Source organism: Paramisgurnus dabryanus, chromosome 14, assembly GCF_030506205.2.
Source record: "Paramisgurnus dabryanus chromosome 14, PD_genome_1.1, whole genome shotgun sequence".
NCBI classification, from domain to species: domain Eukaryota; kingdom Metazoa; phylum Chordata; class Actinopteri; order Cypriniformes; family Cobitidae; genus Paramisgurnus; species Paramisgurnus dabryanus.
In genome coordinates this window covers 23,480,225-23,504,709 of record NC_133350.1, presented here as the reverse complement: position 1 = coordinate 23,504,709, position 24,485 = coordinate 23,480,225, and the positions used below count along the sequence as shown (strand labels likewise).

At 38.9% G+C, this 24,485-nt stretch overlaps 1 protein-coding gene across 10 annotated transcripts in view; it reads left to right on the top strand.

Annotated features, from left to right (window-relative positions):
• mast3b (microtubule associated serine/threonine kinase 3b) overlaps positions 1 to 23,951 on the top strand; it is a 33,174-nt gene extending 9,223 nt beyond the window's left edge. For 3 of the 10 annotated variants that reach the window (XM_065241678.2, XM_065241670.2, XM_065241674.2), the window contains 26 exons: positions 394 to 476; positions 2,429 to 2,501; positions 2,744 to 2,764; positions 3,035 to 3,113; positions 4,781 to 4,938; positions 5,540 to 5,615; positions 5,701 to 5,910; positions 8,920 to 9,021; positions 9,159 to 9,291; positions 9,380 to 9,450; positions 10,025 to 10,113; positions 12,750 to 12,958; positions 13,069 to 13,207; positions 13,288 to 13,420; positions 13,572 to 13,737; positions 13,848 to 13,949; positions 14,023 to 14,145; positions 14,273 to 14,385; positions 14,689 to 14,861; positions 17,097 to 17,218; positions 17,475 to 17,675; positions 18,697 to 18,923; positions 19,021 to 19,143; positions 19,258 to 19,394; positions 19,491 to 19,672; positions 19,768 to 23,951. In XM_065241678.2, coding sequence (XP_065097750.1) covers positions 394 to 476; positions 2,429 to 2,501; positions 2,744 to 2,764; positions 3,035 to 3,113; positions 4,781 to 4,938; positions 5,540 to 5,615; positions 5,701 to 5,910; positions 8,920 to 9,021; positions 9,159 to 9,291; positions 9,380 to 9,450; positions 10,025 to 10,113; positions 12,750 to 12,958; positions 13,069 to 13,207; positions 13,288 to 13,420; positions 13,572 to 13,737; positions 13,848 to 13,949; positions 14,023 to 14,145; positions 14,273 to 14,385; positions 14,689 to 14,861; positions 17,097 to 17,218; positions 17,475 to 17,675; positions 18,697 to 18,923; positions 19,021 to 19,143; positions 19,258 to 19,394; positions 19,491 to 19,672; positions 19,768 to 20,789 — 4,267 coding nt within the window. In that variant the 3' untranslated portion in view covers positions 20,790 to 23,951. Of the gene's footprint in view, positions 1 to 393; positions 477 to 2,425; positions 2,502 to 2,743; positions 2,765 to 3,034; positions 3,114 to 4,780; positions 4,939 to 5,539; positions 5,616 to 5,700; positions 5,911 to 8,919; positions 9,022 to 9,158; positions 9,292 to 9,379; positions 9,451 to 10,024; positions 10,114 to 12,749; positions 12,959 to 13,068; positions 13,208 to 13,287; positions 13,421 to 13,571; positions 13,738 to 13,847; positions 13,950 to 14,022; positions 14,146 to 14,272; positions 14,386 to 14,688; positions 14,862 to 17,096; positions 17,219 to 17,474; positions 17,676 to 18,696; positions 18,924 to 19,020; positions 19,144 to 19,257; positions 19,395 to 19,490; positions 19,673 to 19,767 lie in introns of all 10 variants that reach the window. The other 7 variants (XM_065241677.2, XM_065241669.2, XM_065241673.2 and 4 more) reach the window with 3 other exon arrangements.
• The last annotated feature ends 534 nt before the right edge of the window (positions 23,952 to 24,485 follow it).

Here is a 24,485-nt window from a genome sequence, read left to right as displayed (position 1 = left end):
TGATGTGAGAAATGATGAAGGTTGCATATGCATGACTTGTGCAAGAGGTGTTGCATGAATAAATGATATAATACATGCACAATATGATTCACCAGGGAGTCCTGGCTGATGCTGGCCAAAGCTTTAAAATCCCAATGCAGTCTGAAGTGTTGCCACACCAGTCTGTGTCTGTAGACATGGCAGACATCGTTTGTTTTTCTAAACCAGCAGAACAACATAATTGTAACCCTCTTGAGAGGCTGAGAGCTGCATTTGCTTTATAAATCTTTTGTTGGTTGATCACTGTTGATTTGACTTCTTTTTAATAACAACGTCTTAAACAATCATTGCTGGATTATAATGAAGGGTTTGTAATAATCCCTCTCTCCCCATGTTTGTGTGTGTGTGTTACAGCTGTCGCAGCAGTAATAGAAAGAGCCTTGGTGTTGGAACGCCGTCACCAACCCGCCCTCTCTCACCTCTCTCTGCCCACACAGGTAATACTCGCTGTCACATGATACCTGTGCTAGGACAGCTGACATAGAGCTGGGCAGTGACTGTTGAGAGGTTGGATGTATCTGTAGGAATACAAGGTTTTCATCCCTTCCCCCTATGTCTGTAACATCACTCATCACTCAAAGACTCATGTCCCTATTAAAGGGGTCATACTATGAGTTTTTTTTTAAAGATGTAAAATAAGTATTTGGTGTCCCCAGAGTGCGTATGTAAAGTTTTATCTCAAAATACTCCACAGATAATTTATTATAGCACGTTAAAATTGCAACTTTGTAGGCCTTAGCAAAAAGGTGCCGTTTTGTGTGTTTACTTTAAAATGCAAATGAGCTGATGAAATGAAAACACTGATCACAATGATGGTGGTTTGTTGCAATTAAAATTCAATTGTGCTGTCAATTACCTTCTGTCTCTCTCTTTCTCTCTTTCTCTCTGCACTAAATGGCAGTGCTGTGGTTGGATAGTGCAGATTAGGGGGCGGTATTGTAATTGGGCTTGTTACCTACCTTACAAAACAGGCGAATTCAAAGAATGGCTTACCCAAACAAAGTTACCGGGTTGTTCTTTTTAACGTTTTTTAGGGTGATATAAGCACTGGGGACCCAATTTAACTTGTTACTGGCTAGACAGAAGTAAGTGATATTAGGGGGAGGGACCTTCCCATTCTAAAGGACATTTTATTGGATATAATTATTGCAGTGTGATGCCAGATTTATACTTCTGCATATGGCTTATGCTGTAGCCTGTACACTGTAGGCTATGGGGAAGTTTTAATTAATACTTCAGCGTCGTTGTTCGCATTGATGTGCGTTACATATGCTGATCTCTAGTAGACAGCAGATTGTTTATGTTGTTGGCGAAGCATCTGCAGTGATAGAGGTAAACAGACTTTTGTTGTGGCCTGAGTTATTAAATATAGCTCCTCAACGTGGACCAACATTATTTAACAGTCGCAAGCGGAAATGCAGACCAAGGGGGAGGAGTTCTAGCAGACCAATAGTGCGTTTTGGTCCATGTAGCATTGACGCGTTGTACATTTTTGGATGGGTGCATGTCACGCTACGCCGTAGGCTACTCCGTAGGGTGTGCATCTCTGTGTAGGCTACGCCGTACAATCAATGCAGAAGTATAAATCGCACTTTAATCATCAAAGTTTTTGGTACATCAATGTTCTTAGAGGTGAAATAATTTTTAATGTATAATTAAAGTGATAATTTAAAATCCAATTATTAAAATGCATTTGTCAGCATTTAGATGTGCACTTCAATTTAGGGACCGTTTACATTTTTTACTTAAACCAATCGAGTTTTTATGCAGTTTGGCTGTTTGTTTACACAACATTGGCATCCTGAAAATGCAAAAAAGTTGTGCAAGTTTTTAATACTGACGCCTTGTCGTCATCACGTAAACGCAAATCTGTGATAAGTGACATTTTTAAGTGCCAGTTTTGTAGTGTTTCTTTACAAAGTGACATTGCCATCTACTGGCTGGGCATGCATAATACAGCATTTTTAGTCGTTGTAAAACATGGATCTTTTTGAAACTGATTTTTTTTAAAGCCCAAAGAAAATATGTTTCTGTTTTTTAATATATCACTGTTATGTAGCCTTAGATGGCTTCAGAGCTAATAGTTATGGACTGAAAGCCCTCAAATCTGCCTCTTTCACTAATGTGTTGCTGTGTTGTTTTCTAAAATTGACGAATGGTTTTACTTGAATGGTTTACTTAAAGATGTCTTTGGTATAAGAGAAAGTATTTTGTAAGGATGTGTACGTGAGTGTTTTCAGTAGTAGTTATAATTGATCTATTTCCAAAGCAGATAAATATCTTAAATTGTGTAATTTGTGAAACATCTGACGTTACTGTGTTTCTTAAATCCTGCAACTTACATAACACTGTGCTGTGTTGAAATGTCCTCTTGTTTCTCTACCAGCAGCAAGCAGCCCGTTGGACAGCCCACGAAATGTGTCCACGGCCATTTGTTCCCTCAACTTCCCCTTCGCCCGGAGGTAGACAAACCTTCATATTTTTCTTGTTTAGTTCATAGAAGACTGATCTGAAATTGTATGAATTTAAAACAACATTCCTGATCATTTTTATCAACACTTTGCTTACTGTCGGGGTCTTTATATAAGTTGACTCTGTATACTATTTTATTTATTTGACACTTATTAAGTGGCTCTTTCTCTGTAGACCTCACTAAGCGTATCCTCTCTTTTCTTTCACTTCATTTCTCTTTATTTCTTCTCAGCCACCTGGCTCGAGCTGACAGGTAGCCAATCTCTTTTTCACACTATTATCTAGTCATGCTTCAATCACTCTGCGTATTCCTGTGACTCTGTATTTACTTTAAACTGTACCTGAAAATTTGCCGTTTCACCTCTCATCTGACTAATGCAAGCCTTGACATCTTAAAAATGGGATTGTTTGCGTGATGCAGAAAAAAATAAAAATTTCTCATTGTGGTCTGGCTTATTGTAGACATATTAGTAATTATTGTATAATTCTGTATTCTGAAATGCTTTTTGTTTTCTGTCTACAGAGCAGAAGGTAGAAGGTGGTCGTTGGCTTCACTTCCATCCTCTGGTTATGGGACCAATCCTCCTAGCTCAACTGTCTCAGTATGTATCTCTAAATACTTTATTATAGTCTGTGGCCTACCCCTTATTTAAACTGCACACGTATGCGACACGTTACAGCTCGACAAGCTTTTTGTGCCACTGCCAACTCACACAAGCATTTCAGACACAAAGCAACTGATGATTTTGTTTTTATGTTTTTCCTGATTTTTGGTGTTTACCATGGTTAAGTAGACTAAATGGTTATGTCGATCCCTGCTGCTTCGATGGTTTAAACACAGAGAGGCTGCGATCGGCTCTGGTGGCCACATCGGAGCCATAACAAGTCACTAACGTGAGCAGTGTAATTTAGGTGTAAAGGGATAGTTAGCCCTATATTTAAAATCCTGTTGTTTCCCAGTCACTCTGATGGCATCCAAACCCAAAAGAAGAAATTTTGAAGCACGAAAGAGGACATTTCTTAAAATCCTTACCCCACTATTTTTCATATATAAACATGTAACCAATCACATCATCACAAGTTTTGTATCTGAAACTGACGAATGTAGCATCTATTTACATATTTATCTATGGTCCAAACTGTGCAATTTAGAAGAGGCGGGGAATAATTTGCATATTCATAGATCCACATATTCTAAGTGAGGCAAGGATGTAGAGTTACTTTTAAGCTGTTGTAAAGAAGGTTAGGGTTAGGGTTAGGTTAAGAAATTCCTGTCTTATTTTTGTCTATACTTATTCCTTTAACAATAAAAGAACAAAATTATAATATAGAACACACATTGCCAGTCATTGTTAAATTTGAGATTGATTTTAATAAAATAAGGCAGTGTTGTAGGCGAGTCCAATTCAAGTCCAAGACCAGATTGTCCACATTCAGCTGGACTCTGTCTTGACTAAGACTTGACACTTGATCTCTGGTCTTGACTCAGAATTGATACTTGATCTCTGGTCTTGACTCAGAATTGGTCTTGGTCTTGACTCAGACTTCACACTTAATCTCTGGTCTTGACTCAGACTTGATCTCTGGTCTTGGTCTTGACTCAGACTTGACACTTGATCTCTGGTCTTGGTCTTGACTCAGACTTGACACTTGATCTCTGGTCTTGGTCTTGACTCAGACTTGACACTTGATCTCTGGTCTTGGTCTTGACTCAGATTTGACACTTGATCTCTGGTCTTGACTCAGACTTGACACTTGATCTCTGGTCTTGGTCTTGACTCAGATTTGACACTTGATCTCGGTTCTTTACTTAGACTTGACACTTGATCTCTGGTCTTGACTCAGACTAGACACTTGATCTCTGGTCTTGGTCTTGACTCAGACTTGATCTCTGTCCCTAGTCTTGACTCAGACTTGACACTTGATCTCTGGTCTTGGTCTTGACTCAGACTTGATCTCTGTCCCTAGTCTTGACTCAGACTTGACACTTGATCTATGGTCTTGGTCTTGACTCAGATTTGACACTTGATCTCTGGTCTTGGTCTTGACTCAGACTTGACATTTGATCTCTGGCCTTGGTCTTGACTCAGATTTGACACTTGATCTCTGGTCTTGGTCTTGACTCAGACTTGATCTCTGGTCTTGGTCTTGACTCGGACTCGAGTTGGACTGGACTACATCACTGACAATAATGTTTTATAAGGTGTGGACTTTTTGCCTGTAGCCGTGTTTAAAGTGAAGTAATGCAGTCAATGTTGTTGTTTCACAGTCATCTTCATCGTCTCAAGAACGACTCCACCAGCTTCCATACCAGCCTACACAGGACGAGCTTCATTTCCTTTTCCGACACTTCCGAAGTTCTGAAAGCATGACTGATGAAGATGGGCGGCCCTCCACATTATTGCGACCTCGGTCACGTAGCCTCAGGTAAACAAACATGAACACCCACGTGGACTGTAAAATGCGATGTGGTCATTATTTGTTAATGTTTAGATTTTCCAGATCCATATGTTTAGTTTTCATGAGAAACTTTGAATTTTTATTGAAACTAAAGCAACTATGTTTGTGCCATGGCCTGTTACACCAGTTTAGGATTCATTGTCTTATTCCTCCCACTTTATTCTGTAAGATAAAAGCGTATTAAATCAAAATGAATATAATGTTCAGTGTTTGTTGGTAAGTCTGTCAGATGAGTGGACTTGTAACTTATAATGAATTCCCCCTGTTTTGGTTTTGTGAAAGAGCCTTTCTCGGGGCTGAGTCACAGAACATGTGACTGAATTCACTATGATGTAATTGAACACTGGGCTTTTGAAATTTGCATCCAGCCAGTGGTGAAAAGCAAGACAAATCTGAAGTAGAAGTGAAGAAATCTAATAAAATGATTAAATGTTCCAGTGCTGTTATAATAAATAAACAATGTCTCTGAATCCTGGTTGACCAATAAAATATAAGCACCTGAACTATATGTTTTCCTTACATAATTTTAATACTAAACAAAGTTTTTATCTTTTCCTTTTTAATTTAGTCCTGGACGAACAGGTGCCTCATTCGATAATGAAATTATAATGATGAACCATGTCTACAAGGAGCGCTTTCCAAAGGTATTTGGTACCAAACTTGCTAGTTAAGTTATTGCTTCAAATTATTGCTTGTTTGAGTATTGCTAAACATTCTTCTGTCCATCAGGCCACTGCTCAAATGGAGGAGCGTTTGTTTGACATCATCAGGCACTGTTCCCCAGACAGCATGCTACCACTGGGCGATGGAGTTTTGGGATTTATTCAGCACCAGCTTGCAGAGCTGGCCAGAGACTGTCTGGATAAATCCCAAAACGGTCTCATTACGTCTCTGTACTTCATAGAGCTGCAGGATAAACTGGAAAAGTTGCTGCACGAGGTAAGGCAGCAATCACGGGTTTAATTTAGTGAGTGCGTTAACACACTTTGTGTCATGCGAATTTCCTGCTTGAGTTTAATATTTTCAAGAAGATGCGTTTGAGACGAATAGCGCTTGTTCGTGGCAATCACGCGGGCCAATTCTCGTCATTTGCATCGCCCCGTGCGAATTCGTGTTTTTGCATTGACTTGGTATGTAATCTACTCGCGCAAATAGTAATAATAGCTTCTGGGGTGTATATAGCTCTGATTATGCTTGATAAACTGATAAGTTTTTTGGTGAACTGTTCCTTTAAGGCAGGAGGATCAAGTTGACAGTGAAACAAGCGCGATGCTGTGTTCTGCCGGTGGGCCAAGATGTGCTGGTCAGCCCCTGCTGTCTTTACCAGTCAAATAAAATCGCATATTATCAACAGTAACTGTGATTATTTTACCTAATGAGTACCCAAACTCCCCATTTACTATAAATACTTTTCAGATATAGCTAAGAAAATAGCATCTACTTATTATTCTCTCACTTCAACTGGTGTTTTCCAGCGACTGATTTCCCCAAACGCTGCGTTTGCCCATTTGCATGCACGTGAGCATTTGCGTGCGGGTGTAGTCGCACGTGTCGTTTCGTGTACGCGTGTGTACCCTGCAGCTTTGGTTTTGATTAGAAATCCAGATCTCCTCGTTCAGGAGCCATGCTCATCTTTGCAACTACAGGGTGTTAGTTTCCATAGCAACCCTTACGCCCACCCTGTATGTAGCGTTCAGCCCCAGGCAAGACTCTGCACGCTGTCAGATTGCTGGTGCGCTGTGGATGTCGTGCTCATGGACGAGGCTATTAAAGTGTTTCCCATAGTCTTAGTCAGCGGTGCCAGGCGCAGGGCCACTGATTCTGCAGTCATGCTGCTGTTATATCTTCAGTCATGAACGTGTTGTGATTGATAGTCAAAACCTGTGGTTTTGTGTTGGTATGTGGTTGTATCAGTCTGTTCCTCTTTCACTCTGTATTAGATCCCTTATAAGGTTTGATAGTGTTTGTTTTCTCCTCCTTATGAGGAGAATGTTATGTTGTCGTCGACCAGTATACGTTTTATATGTTGCATTCAACAATGGGGGTTTTGTTTTGTTATGGAAGGCCATTGGTGCCAAATATATATATTTTTCAGATTTTTTAAATATATGTTATTTATTTATTTATTTATTTATACAGTATATATATATTTTTAACTGTTTCATTACCTTTTTGATTTCTTAAATTGTTATTGACTGATTTTTTAAATATATATTTTAATATATATTTATATATTTATATTTATACAGTATATTTTTTTAACAAAATGTCAATTAAATAATACAATTATTTACTATAAATACCATTATTTATGGTATATGATTGTATTGATTGTAAGTTTTGACTATGACATTCATCCTCATTAAAATTGCCAGGCTACATGTCATTGCACTTGCAGTCCGAGCTGCCATCTGCTTGACTGGATGCCATCGTGACTGCATTGCTAAAAAAAGAATCGGTTCATTGTTTTGATGTCGAGGTAGAGGCATCCAGTGGCATTTCTCTCTTCCAGTGGCATTTGGTTGTCTGCAAAACATGAGTCATATGTCTCATCGGGCTTTGAGGCTCTTTAATGCCGATTTGGTAGCAGGTCTCCTTCACTTTGTTCAGCCTCGTCAAATATATTAAAGTGCAGTCATTTTAGTTTATCGTAGGAGTCTCCTGACCCAGCGTCATCTTGTGTACTCATCTCTACTCCTTAACAGCATTACGCGAGGAGACAGCAGCTCAGGATAGATTAAATCGCTTTCTATGCTTTGTCACAAACTTTTTTTTGCTCAGGATGTCTGCGTCTTTAGTTTTTGCGTCTTATGCATTTTCTCATCGTCATGTTGTACAAAACCTGCATAGCCTGACATAAAACACAATAGATGTTTGGTAGTGACAAGCCCAGTCACTATTTACTTACATTAGATTCTTTTTCCAATGCAATGAAAGTGGATGGAGAATAGGATTGTCTGTCCCTAACATCTGTATGCTTGACACCATCTTATTTGGTGTTTCACGGACGATAGTAAGTCAGTGTTAGAGTTATAAATGTTTACAAAATATTTGTTTTGCTGTGAACGATCCCTTTAAATAAATGTATTCAGCAAGTATGCAGAGTTGATTAAAATTCACACAGTGCATGGGTTGGATTTTGATCCTGTAGCACCAGTGCACATGTAGTCGTTATTACCTCCCACACCCACATCCCACAAGCCAGCAGATCCCTTACTTAAACAAGAAAAACATTCCAGTCTCTACCGAAAACTCCCGGTGTCCGGTGCTTATTTGATGAGTGCTGCTGTTTTTAATGGATCTGTAATGATGTGCATTGGTTTAATATGGCAGGTATTTGCAAGGAGGTTAAACAGGCTGGATTTTCAGCATTTAAATTTTTCCCTGGAGTCTGCTTATGTTAGTCATCTACTGCGGAGACAAAGCGCTTTTTTATTCGCTTTTTACATAATAATTATTTTCCATCCTCTTTCTGACTCCTAAAGCTGTACAATTTTGCCGCTGTACCCTTAAGACTTTTTAATGTACAGGACCTCTCTTATGACTTATGATTATTAGTCAGGGTGGGATAAGCACTGAAGGAAAGTTCTGGCCTGGACTTAATACAATTTTAAGGGCCAATATAATGCCTATTTTTACAAGATGCAAAATAAGTCTCAGGTGTGCCCAGAATGTGTCTTTGAAGTTTAATTTTAATTTCACTAAAGTGAAATTACTGAACCTAAACATAAGAGCCTGATTAAAAAAATACTAATTTACAAGTAAACATGTCAGATGCACTTAGAGAGTTTTTTAAACATTTAAACTCTTACATTTTAAACGTGATCATGGTTCTGATGTTTTTTGTTTTTCATAATCTTGCTTGCAAAGAGCTTTGCATTGGGAATGTTTGCACACTATTATTAAAGAATCATGGGCCTATTTAATTGGGTGTGTTTGTTTGTTCAGGCTTTGGAGCGCTCGGAGAGCGAAGAGGTTTCAGTTATCACTCAACTTGTGAAAAAGATCCTGATTATCATCTCACGCCCTGCACGACTGTTGGAGTGTCTAGTAAGATTGTGCAAAACAGATACACTGCTTCTTCACAGACCTCCACTTAATATTCCTAAGCAATCTTATATGGCCAGTTGGTATTATTTAAGTATTAAAGGGTCTTTGTTCATGATATTCCTTAAATCTTTCACTAGGAGTTTGACCCTGAGGAGTTCTACCATCTACTAGAGGCAGCAGAAGGTCATGCGAAGGTTGGCCAGGGCATCAAAACTGATATTCCCAGATATATCATCAGTCAGCTGGGGCTTAACCGAGATCCCCTTGATGGTGCGCTATCTGTTATTCATTGTTTGATTTTCTTTTTTTGCAAAACCTTTGCAAGCTAACTTTCTTGTGTCTCTTATATCCATGACAGAAGTTGTTCAGTTAGAAGAGCAGTATGATTCAGGTCCAACGCTGACGATTGATTCTGAAGAATCTGCAGAGGTACGTGAGTTAAATCAGAAAATGGCTTTATTGAGGTTCAGTGTTGGGGGTAACGCATTACCTCACGCATTACGTAATAATATTACTTTTTTGAAGTAACGAGTAAAGTAACGCATTACTTTATAAATGCACACATTAATATTTGAGTTACTTTTTTAAAAAAGTAATCCGAGTTACTTTTCAGTTTAATTAATTCAATGTAAAAATAAAATAATGTACTAAATTATACTGAACATATTTATGTAGAATTACGCACTTTGTGCGCATGACCAGGAACAGTTTGAGTCAGAAACGGAGATGGCAGGCCAGAGCTTGACATTTTTGCGATCATAAAAAACACCTGCAAGGCCTGAAAGATATCAAGCCTTAGCCAAGTAACGCAAAAGTAACACAAAAGTAACTTAAAAGTAACGTAAGGATTACTTTCCATGAAAAGTAACTAAGTAATGCAATTCGTTACTTTTTTGGGGAGTAACTTAATATTGTAATGCATTACTTTTAAAAGTAACTTTCCCCAACACTGCTGAGGTTTATGAGATATGATTAACATTAAACCTCTTCCTGTTTCTCATAGCAAACTAAATCAATACCGACACCAGCACGCAGAAAACCTCTGGAGAGTGATTTTGAGACCATTAAACTCATCAGTAATGGGGCTTATGGGTAAGCGAATCACATCAAAGCTCAAAGTATTAAAATTATTACTTAAGAAGCAAAATAAGGATAACCTCGTAGTTGGCAAAATATGATTTAAAGCAAATTTTGGAGTGCATCATAAAGTCCAGTTCGAGACCATGTCTGAAAGGACCAATCAGAGCTTTTTACATTTTGTTTAGGGGTGAGGTTATTTTAATACATTATTTCTCAATTATAGGCATTGTTAAGATTTGTAAAGTATGTGACTCATTAAAGGGACACTCCACTTTTTTTTGAAAATTTCCAGCTCCCCTAGAGTTAAACATTTGATTTTTACCGTTTTGTAATCCATTCAGCTGATCTCTGGGTCTGGTGGTATCATTTTTAGCATAGCTTAGCATAATCCATTGAATCTGATTAGACCATTAGCATCATGCTAAAAAAAGGTTACGTTTTTTTTTCTTCCTATTTCTTTGTTAACTTTCAATGGCAGGGGGTTATTTTCATTGGCTGCGTACTATCATTGCGCCTGCTGCAGTCATGTTACGGCAGCAAAGTCTTTGATTATTACGGCAGATTGAGAATATAGTTCCGAGCCATATTGGCCAAGAAAATCAAAACTTTTAATTTTCTATCGGTCTTTGTACACGATGTAACTACAGAAGAGTCAAGTTTTAAATAGGAAAAATATTGAAACTCTTTGGTCATTTTTTTAGCGTGATGCTAATGGTCTTATCAGACTCAATGGATTATGCTAAGCTATGCTTAAAGTGGTACTGCCCAGTGGCGAACCGTGGGTACTTCAGCTGGGCCTTCAAAATATGCAATGAAGTGCAAATGCCTCTCCATCCATAATACTAGGCTATTCGTATTTCGTTAAATCATACAGTGAACGTGTAAAAATTCTGAGCACGCAAAGTTAAATTACAGAATGGGCATTGTCTGCCTTTAAATGCAGTTTTAAAGTTTAAAATTACTTTAATCTAACTGATAAACACAAATACAGACTCTGCTGCTCTGTAATGACAGTCAGGGGCTCTGTAAATTTGCATTTAACAAGCTTAAATTATGTTCTTTAATTTGTTTTTTATTTTTTGGAAATATATATTTAGCTGTAGGATACCTTGTTAGCCTTTTTCATAAGGGGAAATATAGCACCCTGCGTTCTCAGTGCACCTCCTTGTGGCTTATAACTGTTGTTATAAGATATCCAGGGCTCGCAAAATCTCTAGCCCGAGCCCCGAGGGCTACCAAAATGTATCTCCGTCCTGCCCATTGAGTATAGCGGGGAAAAAAATATTTGAATGTTTTCGCATTCTCTCAGATTTTGTTAGGAAATTATATTGTATGTAATTCGGCGTCGTCTGTCAGTCATTACTATCCTCACGTAACAAGTGAAACTGTCAGGAAGTAAAAGTATAATTAAACCCTTTATTTTACTCGTGTTCGCGTCATATTTACAGTCTCCTTTGCACGCGCTTCTCCCGGCTGTGCTCTTCACGAGTACGCGCTTAAGTTATTTCGTTTTTACCTCAGCCCTATCAAGCTAACCACAACGTCAATCACGTTTTCCGCGGTTTACCTCAACCACTCTCACCGCAGAGATTCGGGGCACTAGACTGTATTAATATTAACGGTCTATGATCTTCGTCTTTGGTGTTCAACGGCTGCTCGCATCCAGTTTGTTGCATGCTTAGGACTTCATGAAGGCTTACAATGTTTTGTTTTTTACCCGCCCCCTTGAAATCAAAACGTGATTGGTTGATTTGCCCGTCACTCTCCACACCAAAACACATAGCTTGGCCTTCCCTGGGATTCATGAAGTCCTAACCAATGAATGAGCCAGATAACCGGGCCTTAATAGAGACAGACGATTCTGATTGGATTAGATGTTTTCATGACATGAACCTGACAGTAAGCATAACGTTAGAACAGATGAGAGAAAATATATTACATGTATTGTATTAAATTGAATTAAATAGAAATTTTAAAATGTAAAAACATATTTTTATTGAATACTATATTATTTATTTGTATTATTATTATAAAAAATCTTTTTGTAAATTTTTTTAGGCCTTCTCTGAAGGCGTAGAAGGCCCTGAAGGTTCCCCACTGGTACTGCCAGACCCCGAAATCGGCTGAATGGATTCCAAAACGCTAAAAATCTAATCTTTTACTCTAGGGGAGCTGGAAAATGAGCATATTTTCAAAAAAGTGGACTATACATTTTATATATAAATTTTACATACAGTATATATCATTTATTTGTGATTCAAACCGAACACACTAACCAACCAAATTCAGTAGTTAGTTATTCCCTGGTTGAAAAAACAAACACTTTGTACGCTTCATTTCCATACAAAGTCATAAAAACCTTGTTACTTCCTTACTCCCGGAAGTTCTGTAAAGCTAACCAATCAGATTAGAGCTGTCATTTTCAGTCAGAACACATTCCATTTTTGTGTGCAACATGAATCAGATGGTGAGCGAATGTGGGCGGTCCATGTGAGGCAGAGACTCTCATCTTCCAGCTTTAATCTTATCCAAGCTCAGTACATCATCTTGTTATCTTCAAGCGCAGGTAGCTGCCAGAACTGCTCTAGCAGCCTGCTGTTTGTAAAGGTCTGTGATGTATCCTGCTATGTTTTCCATCTCTCCCGCAGGGCCGTGTATCTGGTAAGGCATAAAGAAACTCGCCAGCGATTCGCCATGAAAAAGATCAACAGACAAAACCTGATTCTGCGAAACCAGATACAGCAGGCGTTTGTGGAGCGAGACATCCTGACGTTTGCAGAAAACCCCTTTGTAGTTAGCATGTTTTGCTCGTTCGAGACACGCAGACACCTGTGCATGGTCATCGAGTATGTAGAAGGTCAGGCACTGAACATTATTATCATTTTTATCGAGTGCGGAATCAGTTGAAGCAAAAAACACTGTTTGTTTATTCATAATAAGTAATAATGTCTGTAATTTAATCTTCAGGTGGAGACTGTGCCACGCTGCTGAAGAATATGGGACCACTTCCTGTGGACATGACCAGGATGTACTTCGCAGAGACGGTACTGGCACTCGAGTACCTACACAGTTACGGCATCGTGCACAGAGATCTCAAACCTGACAAGTAAGAAAAGTTTGAGAAATGTGTAGTGAGATTCGGTCTGATAATAAATGATGTTAAACAGTTCTGATGTCACTTTGCAGTCTCTTAATTACTTCCATGGGGCATATTAAACTCACTGACTTTGGCCTCTCCAAAATCGGCCTCATGAATATGACCACCAATCTGTATGAAGGCCACATAGAGAAGGACACCAGGGAGTTCATTGACAAGCAGGTGAGATTGTTTTTATACGACTGAACCAAACACTGTGTTATACACCCCTAAGAAGTGCCCTTTGCCCTCCCCTTTAAGGGTAAATATGATATTTTTCTCAATGGTATTAATATTAATCTCTTAGATTTCTGTTGTTTTCACTGTGCTATAGGTTTGTGGCACTCCGGAGTACATCGCACCAGAAGTGATTCTGCGACAGGGCTATGGTAAACCTGTGGATTGGTGGGCCATGGGTATCATCCTGTACGAGTTCCTGGTGGGATGCGTTCCTTTCTTCGGAGACACACCCGAAGAGCTGTTTGGACAGGTGGTGAGCGGTGAGTCTTTACCATTAGCCGTTGAGACACAGATTCCAATAAAAGGATCAGGAAGCTTTACATACCGGTTTGAAATGAAACTAAAATCGGATTTGATGTTCTGTATGCAGATGAGATTATCTGGCCAGATGGAGATGAAGCCCTTCCTGTAGATGCCCAAGACATGATCACACGATTACTGAAGCAAAGCCCGCTGGAGAGACTTGGGACAGGTATTTTATTTTAGGTCAATTGTCGCTAAACATTTTTTAGCTACATTGGTCTGAGAAATTTGCATGTATGTAGGTGGAGCTCCAGAGGTGAAGCAGCACATGTTTTTCAATGGACTGGACTGGAACGGACTCCTGCGTCAGAAGGCCGAATTCATCCCTCAGCTGGAGGCAGATGATGACACCAGTTATTTTGACAGTGAGTCTCGGATGAATTCGGCACACTCTCTATGTAAACGCCTGGAGCCAAGAGCTCTTATGTCAACTTGTTTTGCCAGCTCATCCCCTAAGATAACTTGTTTGCATTGACCCGTGTTTTTGTGCAGCTCGATCTGAACGCTATCACCATTTGGCTTCAGATGAGGATGAAGAAACTAACGATGAAGAGTCTTCCCTTGAAATACGCAGATTTTCATCTTGGTCAAATCGGTTTAGCAAGGTTGGGGGTTTTCTTTGTTTTTACCCTCAATGTTATCTAGGACCAAATGTTTTCATATTAATTTAGATTTATGACATTATCTAAAATTCTAAGGTTATATTTACAGCCAAACTAGAGTGTAGCTGAACTGGCAGCTACTAGTTAAACTGCATTTTTGGTGCATGAAAAAATGCTCATCTTTGAAACATAAAATAAAATAAAAACATTTTGATTTAAAAAATGTACAATGCTGTTTTTGAAATCCAAGGCTATTGTTGAATAGACAAGACTATTTCTTTTTGCATCTCATCCATCATTTCACAGGTGTATAGCAGCACAGAGCATCTGGCCACCCCATCCAACCTGAGTTTCTCCTCTGACCGCAGTCACAGTGAGGAGATAGAGGACCGAGCGGAAGGGAGAGACGCTAACCTCCCTGGAGAGATTCAATGGCAGGCCTCCTCCTCAGACAAGAGACTCTCTGCTCAGAGAGCTGGGTGAGAGCACACACTTATTTGTACTTATAAGTACTGTTACTTATTTTTATACATTTTATCTACTAGAAGTTCTTAAGGAATGAGAAATTTGTTATTTATTCCCACTTTGATCATTTCATACCATATAAGGATTTTGTGCCAGAATGTTTATGCCCGCGATCCTGGAGGGTTGGTGTCCTGCGCAGTTAAGCTCCAACTTGCCTCAGCACACCATCCTGGAAGTTTGTAGTCGGCATAATAAGACCTTAATTAGCTGCTTCAGGTGTGTTTAATTAGTGTTGGAGCTAAACTCTGCAGGACAGAGTTTGGGCACCCCTGGTTTGTGCCATTATTTTCCATTAAACAATGGCACACGCCCTTAATCATGGAGAACTTTAAGGCTTAATATAATTTAAATGGATGAGTTACAAAAAATTCACCCCCCTTACAGTTGTCATTCATTTCAATTCCACGTTATTGTTTAAATTTCTTTCAAAATTTGTCTTACATGCCATAACGTTTTCTGTCTTACAATATTACACAATGACAAAAAAATGACAACACACTCATACACTTCCAACTACATTCCCTTAATCCTCATACCTACTATGATCCCCACTTGTAATTTATACATTTTATTGACTATAGCTATATAGACCAAAAACACTTTTTGTGCCAGGCTGTAAATACATTTATTTCTGCTGTAAAGTTGGGCATTTTAACATGGAGGGGGTCTATGGGATTGGAGCCTATCTCTAGTGGTCAGTCGATGAATTGCAGTTTAAAGAATTACCCAACTTAAAAAAAAAAATCCTGATAATTTACTCACCCTCATGTCATCGAAGTTGTTTATGTCTTTATTTGTTAAGTCGAGAAGAAATGAAGTTCTTTGAGAAAAACATTCCAGGATTTTTTTCAATTTAATAGACTGATGGTGCATTCTCACCAGCCACGGTAGAGGTGGCAAAAACGCGCTATTCGCGTTTAGGTTCACTTGCTTCATTGAAATGCTAGTCAATTGAGACATTCACGTGGAAATTCGCTTCATGGGAGGGGCTTCTGTGACTCCACCACTCCGCTCGCTTCCTGTAATCACGTCACTACTACAGCAAGGTCCTGATTGGTTAACGTGGCGCGGAAATCTGCCAATTTTTCAACCTGTCCGTTTCCCGCGGCAACGCTCAATTTGCACTGAACGCGCCATCCGCGCTGCGCTTACCGTGTGTACCACGCCGCAGGATGCCTTATCGTGTCTTTGCATTGACTTAACATGTAAATCACTTGCGCTTGCCGCGTCTACCGTGTCTGGTGTAACCCTGCATTAGACCTCCGATAATGTATGCGATTTTGCAGAAGATAATGAGATGCGCATGAGATACACCCACGCCTTCTTGGACCCCAACAGTTTACAGTTTCAAAGCAGTTTAAAATTACAGATTTAACACAGCTTCAAAGGTCTCTGAACGATCCCAAACGAGGCATAAGGGTTTTATATAGAAACACGATTGTCATTTTTGACAATAAAAATAAAAATATGCACTTTTAAACCACAACTTCTTGTCACAACTTCACAGCTGTGTGTTAAACAATAAACTGACACAAAGACATATTTATCATTCCACATTCAACAACGTTGGAACGGTCCTCTATCTCCACACTTGTAAACACTGGAGTAATAGTTTCGCAAGCGTCATGCGTGACCTTTCGATGTCGTTACGGTATTACGTAAGATCGCGCTGGCGCGTCACACGGCTGGTGCAAGATGAGAAGTTGTAGATTAAACGTGCATATTTTTTATTTTTCTTGCCTCGTTTGGGATTGTTTAGAGTCCTTTGAAGCTGCATTGAGACTGCATTTAAACTGTAAACTGTCCAATAAAGTCTATTAAATTGAGAAAATCCTGGAATGTTTTCCTCAAAAAACTGCATTTTTTCTCAACTGAACAAGACATTTTGAAATGAGATATGGGGGTGAGTAAATTATCGTAATATTTTTATGTAAGTGGAGCATTCCTTTATGTCCCTTAAATGTTGACTTCACGACAGAGACCGAAAGGTTGCCCCTTGATTTAAACTGGTATCTAATGTTTGGTTGTGGCACACAACAACCAATTGCATTTGGCAAAGATGGATGGGTTGATTGATTGTATTGTATTAAAAGAAAGTGTTTTCATTTTGGAATCTAATTCATATAGATAAAATGACAGTAGATGTTATTGGGCAGCAGTCACATGTATGTGTGTTTGATCTTTGGCAGCCTGCGCCCTCGAGCTTCCTCCAGCTCCTCTCAGCCCGAGCGTGCTGTCAGCCCTCTAGTGGCGAGCAGCACACACAGTCTGGAGGCTATGCCCCGATTCGCCCTGTCCACAGATGATGAGGGTAAATTTGTATTAATCTTTATGTCAATCACATCAAGTAAAGCAGGGCATTAATGGAAGAATGGTGCCTGTATTAAAATGTACCGTGTTTGAGAGGATCATCACCAGGGTTTTTAATGTACGATAAGAAGTTATTTTTTATCGAATATTAAAAGACAACCAGATCAGTTGTTTTCTCTAGCAATTTTCAAATGAGATTTTTTTAGTGATTGTGTTAAATTTTGTCATTCTCTGAGATCAACCCTTTAATTCTGCAGCTGAGGTTGTGGTATCCAACCTGCGACGAATCAGACTACGTAGCAACAGCACAGGAACGAAACACTCGTCGCCAAGGGAACAAGGAAGCCCTCCGTGCTTTGGGAACCAGCTGGAGACGCCCGATAGGCAGCGTCTCTCACCAGGACGCAAAGTCCCCAAGTCTGCGTCAGTGTCCACCCTCTCTCTCATCATCACGCCAGGTCAGGACCCAAATACTGTTACCATGGCAACACTGCCAAAATTCTTCTCCTCCACCTTGCTTTTGCACCATTATAATCAAATAATCCAGAAAACGACTTGATAGTAAGATGCTTTTATACAATGCAGTATTTATTTTATGCGCTACATTTGAAGAGTTCGGTTTTCGAAACACAATAAATTTTGATTGATTTTGGTAAAAATGTGTTTTCTATACCAAGAAAGTGATCAGATGAAAACCACTATTTTCTGTTACAAACTTTCACATAGCATCTTTAGGTTATAAAAACATTAACAATTTAAATCCTTAATTTGATTTTCAAAGATTTATTATAAAAACTGATTATTTTTTCAACAAAATGCAATAAATCCAAGGTTTTTTTTTTCAAAATGCTATAAATCTATTGAATCAATATATAAACGTGCATTCATCTTTGCCATGTTATATTCATTTAGTTGACTAGTGGTATACACTGATTAAAAAATAAACATTAATGGCATTAATCAAAACACTTTGTCATATTAAGAACACTGTCATTGCTGCTGTCATCCATGGGACGTCATCGCTGATTTTTTTTCACAGTGATCAGCTGTAAAAAGTTTTGGTCCTGCTTGACTTTTGTTGGCTTTGCGTAAGAAAAAGAAACGTTTTTCATAAGATCCCCTGTAAGGAGGACTGGCGTTTTGGGGAAAAACGGAGAAAAGATGACAGAATAACACGGCGGATATCGGATTTTGCTTAAAATTAAGAATTTACTTTTAAATACTGACCAAATACAATACTGATTTTGGCGGTAACTCTTTTTTTTTTTTTATGGCATTTATCGCGTTTTGGAACCAAACTCTTCATATATTTGTATGCGTTGTGTGTGTATATATATATAGTATGCAGTATATATATTTACCAAGAATATTGGTATGAATGTTCCTTATGAATGCAAAGGTCATGGGTTTAATCCCATAGGTGATAAGTTAAAAGGTAATTATAGAAAACTGAAACATTTTATCCTTAATTTTTCCCAGATGATGGGAGTGGCAGCCTGCACGCACGCTCCATCTCGCCCCGATCATTTTCCTCTAACCCATCATCTCGAGACTCCTCCCCCAACCGTGACCTGTCGCTCAGCATCAGCAGGCTCCGCCCCCCAATCATCATCCACAGCTCTGGAAAGAAATTCGGCTTCACCCTGCAGACCATTCGTGTTTACATGGGCGCCAGTGATATTTACACAATACACCACATGGTGTCGGTGAGTGGCACACAGTAATTGAGTTCAACTTCCAGGAAATGAAAGTGAAGTTTTCAATAATTCTCTCTCTCTCTCTCTCTCTCTCTCTCTCTCTCAGGGTGTGGAGGAGAGCAGTCCGGCTCATGAAGCCGGCCTGCGAGCGGGAGATCTGATCACCCATGTGAATGGAGAATCTGTACAGGGTCTGGTGCACACAGATATGATGGAGCTCCTGTTGAAGGTACTGGCACAGCAGAGCATTCAAAACAATGCTTGACAATCCAGAATCTATTTTTACAAATTGCTGTATGTATTTGATTTGTTTAATTGAGTAATTTATGTTTATGATGTGCAGAGTGGGAACCAGGTGTCCCTTCAGACTATCGCCCTTGAGGACACGTCTATAAAGATCGGGCCGGCACGCAAGAGCAGCTGTAAAGGAAAGATGGCCCGACGCTGTAAGAGAAGCAGATGGAAGGACAGTCAAGATCGGTCAGCACAGTTTGCATCTGCATCTATGTTTTGCTGTATATTTACATTTGGAGCATGTGCATGTTTGAACCTGTTGAATGCGTTGTGTTCACCCAGGAGGCGCAGCGTGTTGAAAAAGCTGTCTAAACAGAGCACAGTCATGCATAGCAGTCGCAGTTTCTCCTCTGGTCTGCATCACTCTGTGTCGTCCAGCGAGAGTCTGCCGGGATCTCCCACCCACAGTCTTTCCTCTGGACCCACCACACCTTGCCGAAGCCCTGTTCCAGATCACGCAGTCGGTATGACCTCCTGTCTTTGATCTTAATCGTTGATTTTGTAAAAAAAGTAACTTGCATGCATTACAAACTCTCACAAACGGTTGCTATTCATTCAGATGCCGGCCTGTCCCAAAACGCACCTCAGTGTTCCAGCTCTCCAAGTTCAACGGCGGTCCAGATGCGACCCAGCTCACTGCACGGCCTCGGGTCAAAACTTGCCAACCAGCGCTACAATAAAGTAGTGAGACGGAAGTCCACCAGCAGCATCCCGCCCTCTCCCCTGGCCTGTACGTCCTCGCAGCAGGCCCTATCCCCCCAGCGCTCCCCCTCCCCCCTTCCCAGCATCTCCAAAACCCTTCACCACTCCTTCCATGGCAAGACCCTCTCGCCCCCCACAATCATCCGGCATGTGGTCAGACCCCGAAGTGCAGAACCTCCACGTTCCCCTCTGCTGAAGAGAGTCCAATCTGCCGAAAAGCTATCGGGGGCCTTATACGCTGATAAAAAGCCGCACGCACCTCGCAGGCACACGCTGGAGGTCCCTCACAGCGAGATGGACGTTCCCGGGGAAGCTGAAACGGAGACAGCGTACACGTTGGATCACGGCAGGCTCGGTGGGTACTTGTGCGGGCAGCGATTGAGAGACTGGTCCGGCGAGCGCATGGAGCAGATTGTGGTAATGCGTAAACTGAATCTATCCGAGCGCCGGGATTCCTTCAAGAAACAGGAAGCTGTACAGGAAGTGAGCTTTGATGAGCCGGATGACAGGGCGCCGCAGAGTTCAGCGCAGAACGATGCACGGCCCAATCAGCAGACTGAGTGGATGATGGGCAGTATGCAGTCAGAGGAGGAGTGCGAGGTAAGGAGGAACCCGTTGGTTCCCCAAATTGCCGTGCAGGGATCTGAAAGTGAAGAGGCGGATGAATGGCAGCTTTGTTCAGATGAGGAGGATGAGGAAGAGGCGGATGAAAAAGGAAACATCTCACAGACTCTGAGTCAGGATGACCCTCGGGCTCACAGCATGGACAGGGACGCCCAACTCTCCTCGGCACCCTTGCATGAGCCCACTGAGACGAATACAGATGCATCCAAGCCAGAAAAACTAAAAGGGCAAATTGAAAGAGAGATAAACAAGTGAAAGTCTGTTATCGCAGAGCTTCATCTGCTCTTGCGTCTCGGTGCACCTGCTGAGACCATTTGTTTGATTTGTTACCACGCAGAATTCGAACGGTTACAGAGAGAGGATGCTTTATTTTGTTACATGTAAAGTGAAGTAAGCTAGTCTTAAGCAGGGAATATTTGTTTTTTACTTTTTATTTATTGAAGAGATGTACTCTCAGCCAAAAAAAAGAAAACGCTGTGGTTGCTGCTGAGGAGGGACATTGAATTACTTAATTTTTTATGAAAAGGCTTAAATCCGTTTAATCTTTCAAGAGCTCAAGCTCTTCATTTTTGCACAGACGCTGCGTCTATCTTAAAAGCTGCAAGTGTAAATGGTATTCGAATTAAATTGAGATACTGTGGATTAGGGCTGCAAAATGATTAATCGCGACTAATCGTTTGCAGAATAAAAGTTTATGTTTACATCATATGTGTTTACTGTATATAATAATATTATTTATTTATATTTATATTAATATTTTTATATACAGTAAACACATGCAAGTATATATTTAAGATATGTGTAGATGCGTATATGCATTCGTATATTTGTATATAATATATATTATATATAAATACCTAATGTATATAAATATTTTTTTATTATGCATGTGTGTGTGTGTTTATATATACAGTACATAAGTACACACACACACACACACACACATGTAAACATAAACTTTTATTCTGCAAACGATTAGTCGCAATTAATAATTTTGCAGCCCTACTGTGGAATATTATTACATGCTAGGAGTTAAGAGAGCATTTAAAAAAAGTATAGATAATTAAAATAGTGTGTCTACTATTTGGGCTTAAATGATACTCCAGAAAAATATGAAAATGACCCCATGATGTACTCATGCATCTCAGATTGCTTGACAGTATGTCCATCATCTTTCAGACGAACACATTATTTTAGTATATGTCCATGCTTTTCCAAGTTTTATAATGTTCGAAAACAGGGATCAGGAAACAAATTTCTGACTTTAAACACCAAAAAAGTGCATTCATCCTTCACAGAGGTAATCCACATGTCTCCAGTTGGTTAATAAAGGTCTTCTGCTATTAATCGATGTGATTGGTTAAGAAAAATGTCCATATTTTAAACTTTATAAACTGTAGTGCCGCTGTTACCAGAAGCTAGTTATTATAGTTGATAAAGTTTAAAATATGGATATTTTACGTGCATCACAGACCTTTATTAACTGTTTGGAGCCATGTGGATTAGTTCTTTGAAGGATGAATGCACTTTTTTGGGCTTTAATGTCAGAAGTTGTTTCCTGATCCCTGTTTTCTCCCATTATAAGCTTGAAAAAGAAAGTTTAGAGTTTACTAAAATAATGGGTTTGTCTGAAAGATGATATGTATCTCGGATGGCTTGAGGGTGAGTAAATCATGTAATTTTGATATTTGGCTGGAGTACCGTTTTATTGTGGGAACTCTGAGAATCATAAATTGACCCAAAAGTGTCCAAAAAAGTAGTTTTACACCAGGTATATTTTACTTTTTTAATATGAATTTGTTTTAAAAGTAAAATACTCTTCTTAAAGGGATAGTTCACCCAAAAATGAAATTTCTTTGTTCTGCTGAACACAAAGGAAGATATTTGTAATAAAACAGGAAACACTATTGACTAGTTAAAAATATCTCTCAAAATATCTTCCAAAGAAATTTAAATAACAAATTTTCTTTTTTGGGGGGTGAACGATCCCTTTAATGCATCCTTTTAGTTGAAGTGCAAATGTTTTGTTGATTTTAAATTTAGCAGTTGCATTTCACTTTTTAAATTTGTGAATTGGTAAAAATTTACTTTTGCGACAAAAAGATTCAAATTACCTTTGTAACTTTTCACTACTTTTCATCACACCAAAGTTCCCAAAGTTGCATTTCCCCCCTCAAAATCATTACTTAAAATTTTCACATCACTTTGTGTGACTTTCCATTCTGTTTATTTTCATATCTTTTAAAAAGAAAAAATGCTCACGGGTGCTAAGATGAACAGTTTCACAGACACCACAGAATTCTGATGTCATACCTGAAGCTGCGGTCATTATCATCACACACACGACAGCTGAAACTCACTGCATCATAGTCTTCAATGGAGTTCTCACAAGCTTTTGTATACCTGAATTAATGATGTTTACATTTTTTATACATATGAATTTCTACTGTGCGAATGGATCTGTATGACCACTGTTCTTATGTTTTTGACAAATCTGTGCAGAACTGGAGGTGATGGGTAGATGCTTTAGATGTATTGTTATGTTCAAGTTAAGAGTGATGGCTTTCTGTTAGACCGATCAGAATAGATGTTTTATATGAATTATATGCATGATCTGCTTCCAAAACACAAATAGTTATACATTTTCTGGGTGTAAGATTTGTTTTTTGTTTCTTTAGGATGTTTGTTTGGGCCTAAAACAGGACAGTGTTTTTATTGCACATATAAGCTGCATGAGAAGATGCATTGGATGTTATTTTGTCAGGACTTGATGCTGTTTATTTATTTTAAATCTGTGGCACATGTTCAACAATACATTTCTTGTCTGTTTTTAAGGTTTTTTGTTTACTGCAAACCATTTCGGATCCGTCATTGTGCAACTTTATGCATCAGGCTGCTGTATTCGCAAGCTAATTTGTAGATTTTTAATAGGATGTATTTTTTTATATTTGAATGTCAGACAATCGTTTGCATGCTGCATGTTAAGTGAATACACGGTAAGCGTTGGCATGGCAACGTGAGTGCAATATGTGTTCAGTGGTTAAGTATAACCAACTCTTTGAATTACAGTAATGTGATTAAAAGCTTAATGTCATGCAGACCCTGTTGTGACATCTTATCCCTCTGGAATCACAGACTTCTGTGGATGAAGTGTTTGCTGTCTACAATGCTGTTAAAAACCACTCTAAACCTGTTTAGACATAACTGTCTGACACACCCACTGTTGTTACATTCACAGCAGTGAGATATTCGTCATCTTTATATTCTCTTGTGCTTTCTTCCATTTTTCAGAAGTGTCAAGAATTATTCATTCTTGGTCTGTGTTTGTAAAAAAAAGTTTTTATAAATATTTTTTAATATTGTTATAACTGTTTGTCTTACGTTTTGTAATAAACCATTCACTGATTTAAGAGGGAAGATCTTGGCCAATTTAGTTTTTTTATGCAGTATGTGACCCTGTCTGTGAAATCCAGGTTGAAGTATCAAAGTTTAATTTTATTCTTTAAAATAATCTTCCCCTGTCCGTATTAAAGATATCAAAGTTATATATTTTTTAAAATTTTTACATTATGTAGGATAATTTTATAAAGACAACAGTAAATCACAAAAATATGACTTTACCTGGGTTTTTACAGCCCGAGTCACAAATACAGATTTAAATTTGTCTTGAAGTACACTAGTCAACATTTGAAGTGGATTAAAACCTTTCATAGGTATGAAAGGTTTTAATCCACTTCAAATGTTGACTAGTGTAAAAGTTCTTTTCTTAGGACAACTTTGAGGAACTTTTTTATCCACTTCAAAATTTAATTTAATAGGCCTATATATTAATATAACAATGAAATTTTTTGTTGTTGTTTAGATTTGTATTTCAACTATTTTCACCAAATTTAAAACATATAATAGTGGGTTTTTTTTAATGAAACTTAATTTTTTTTTAATAGGCTCATT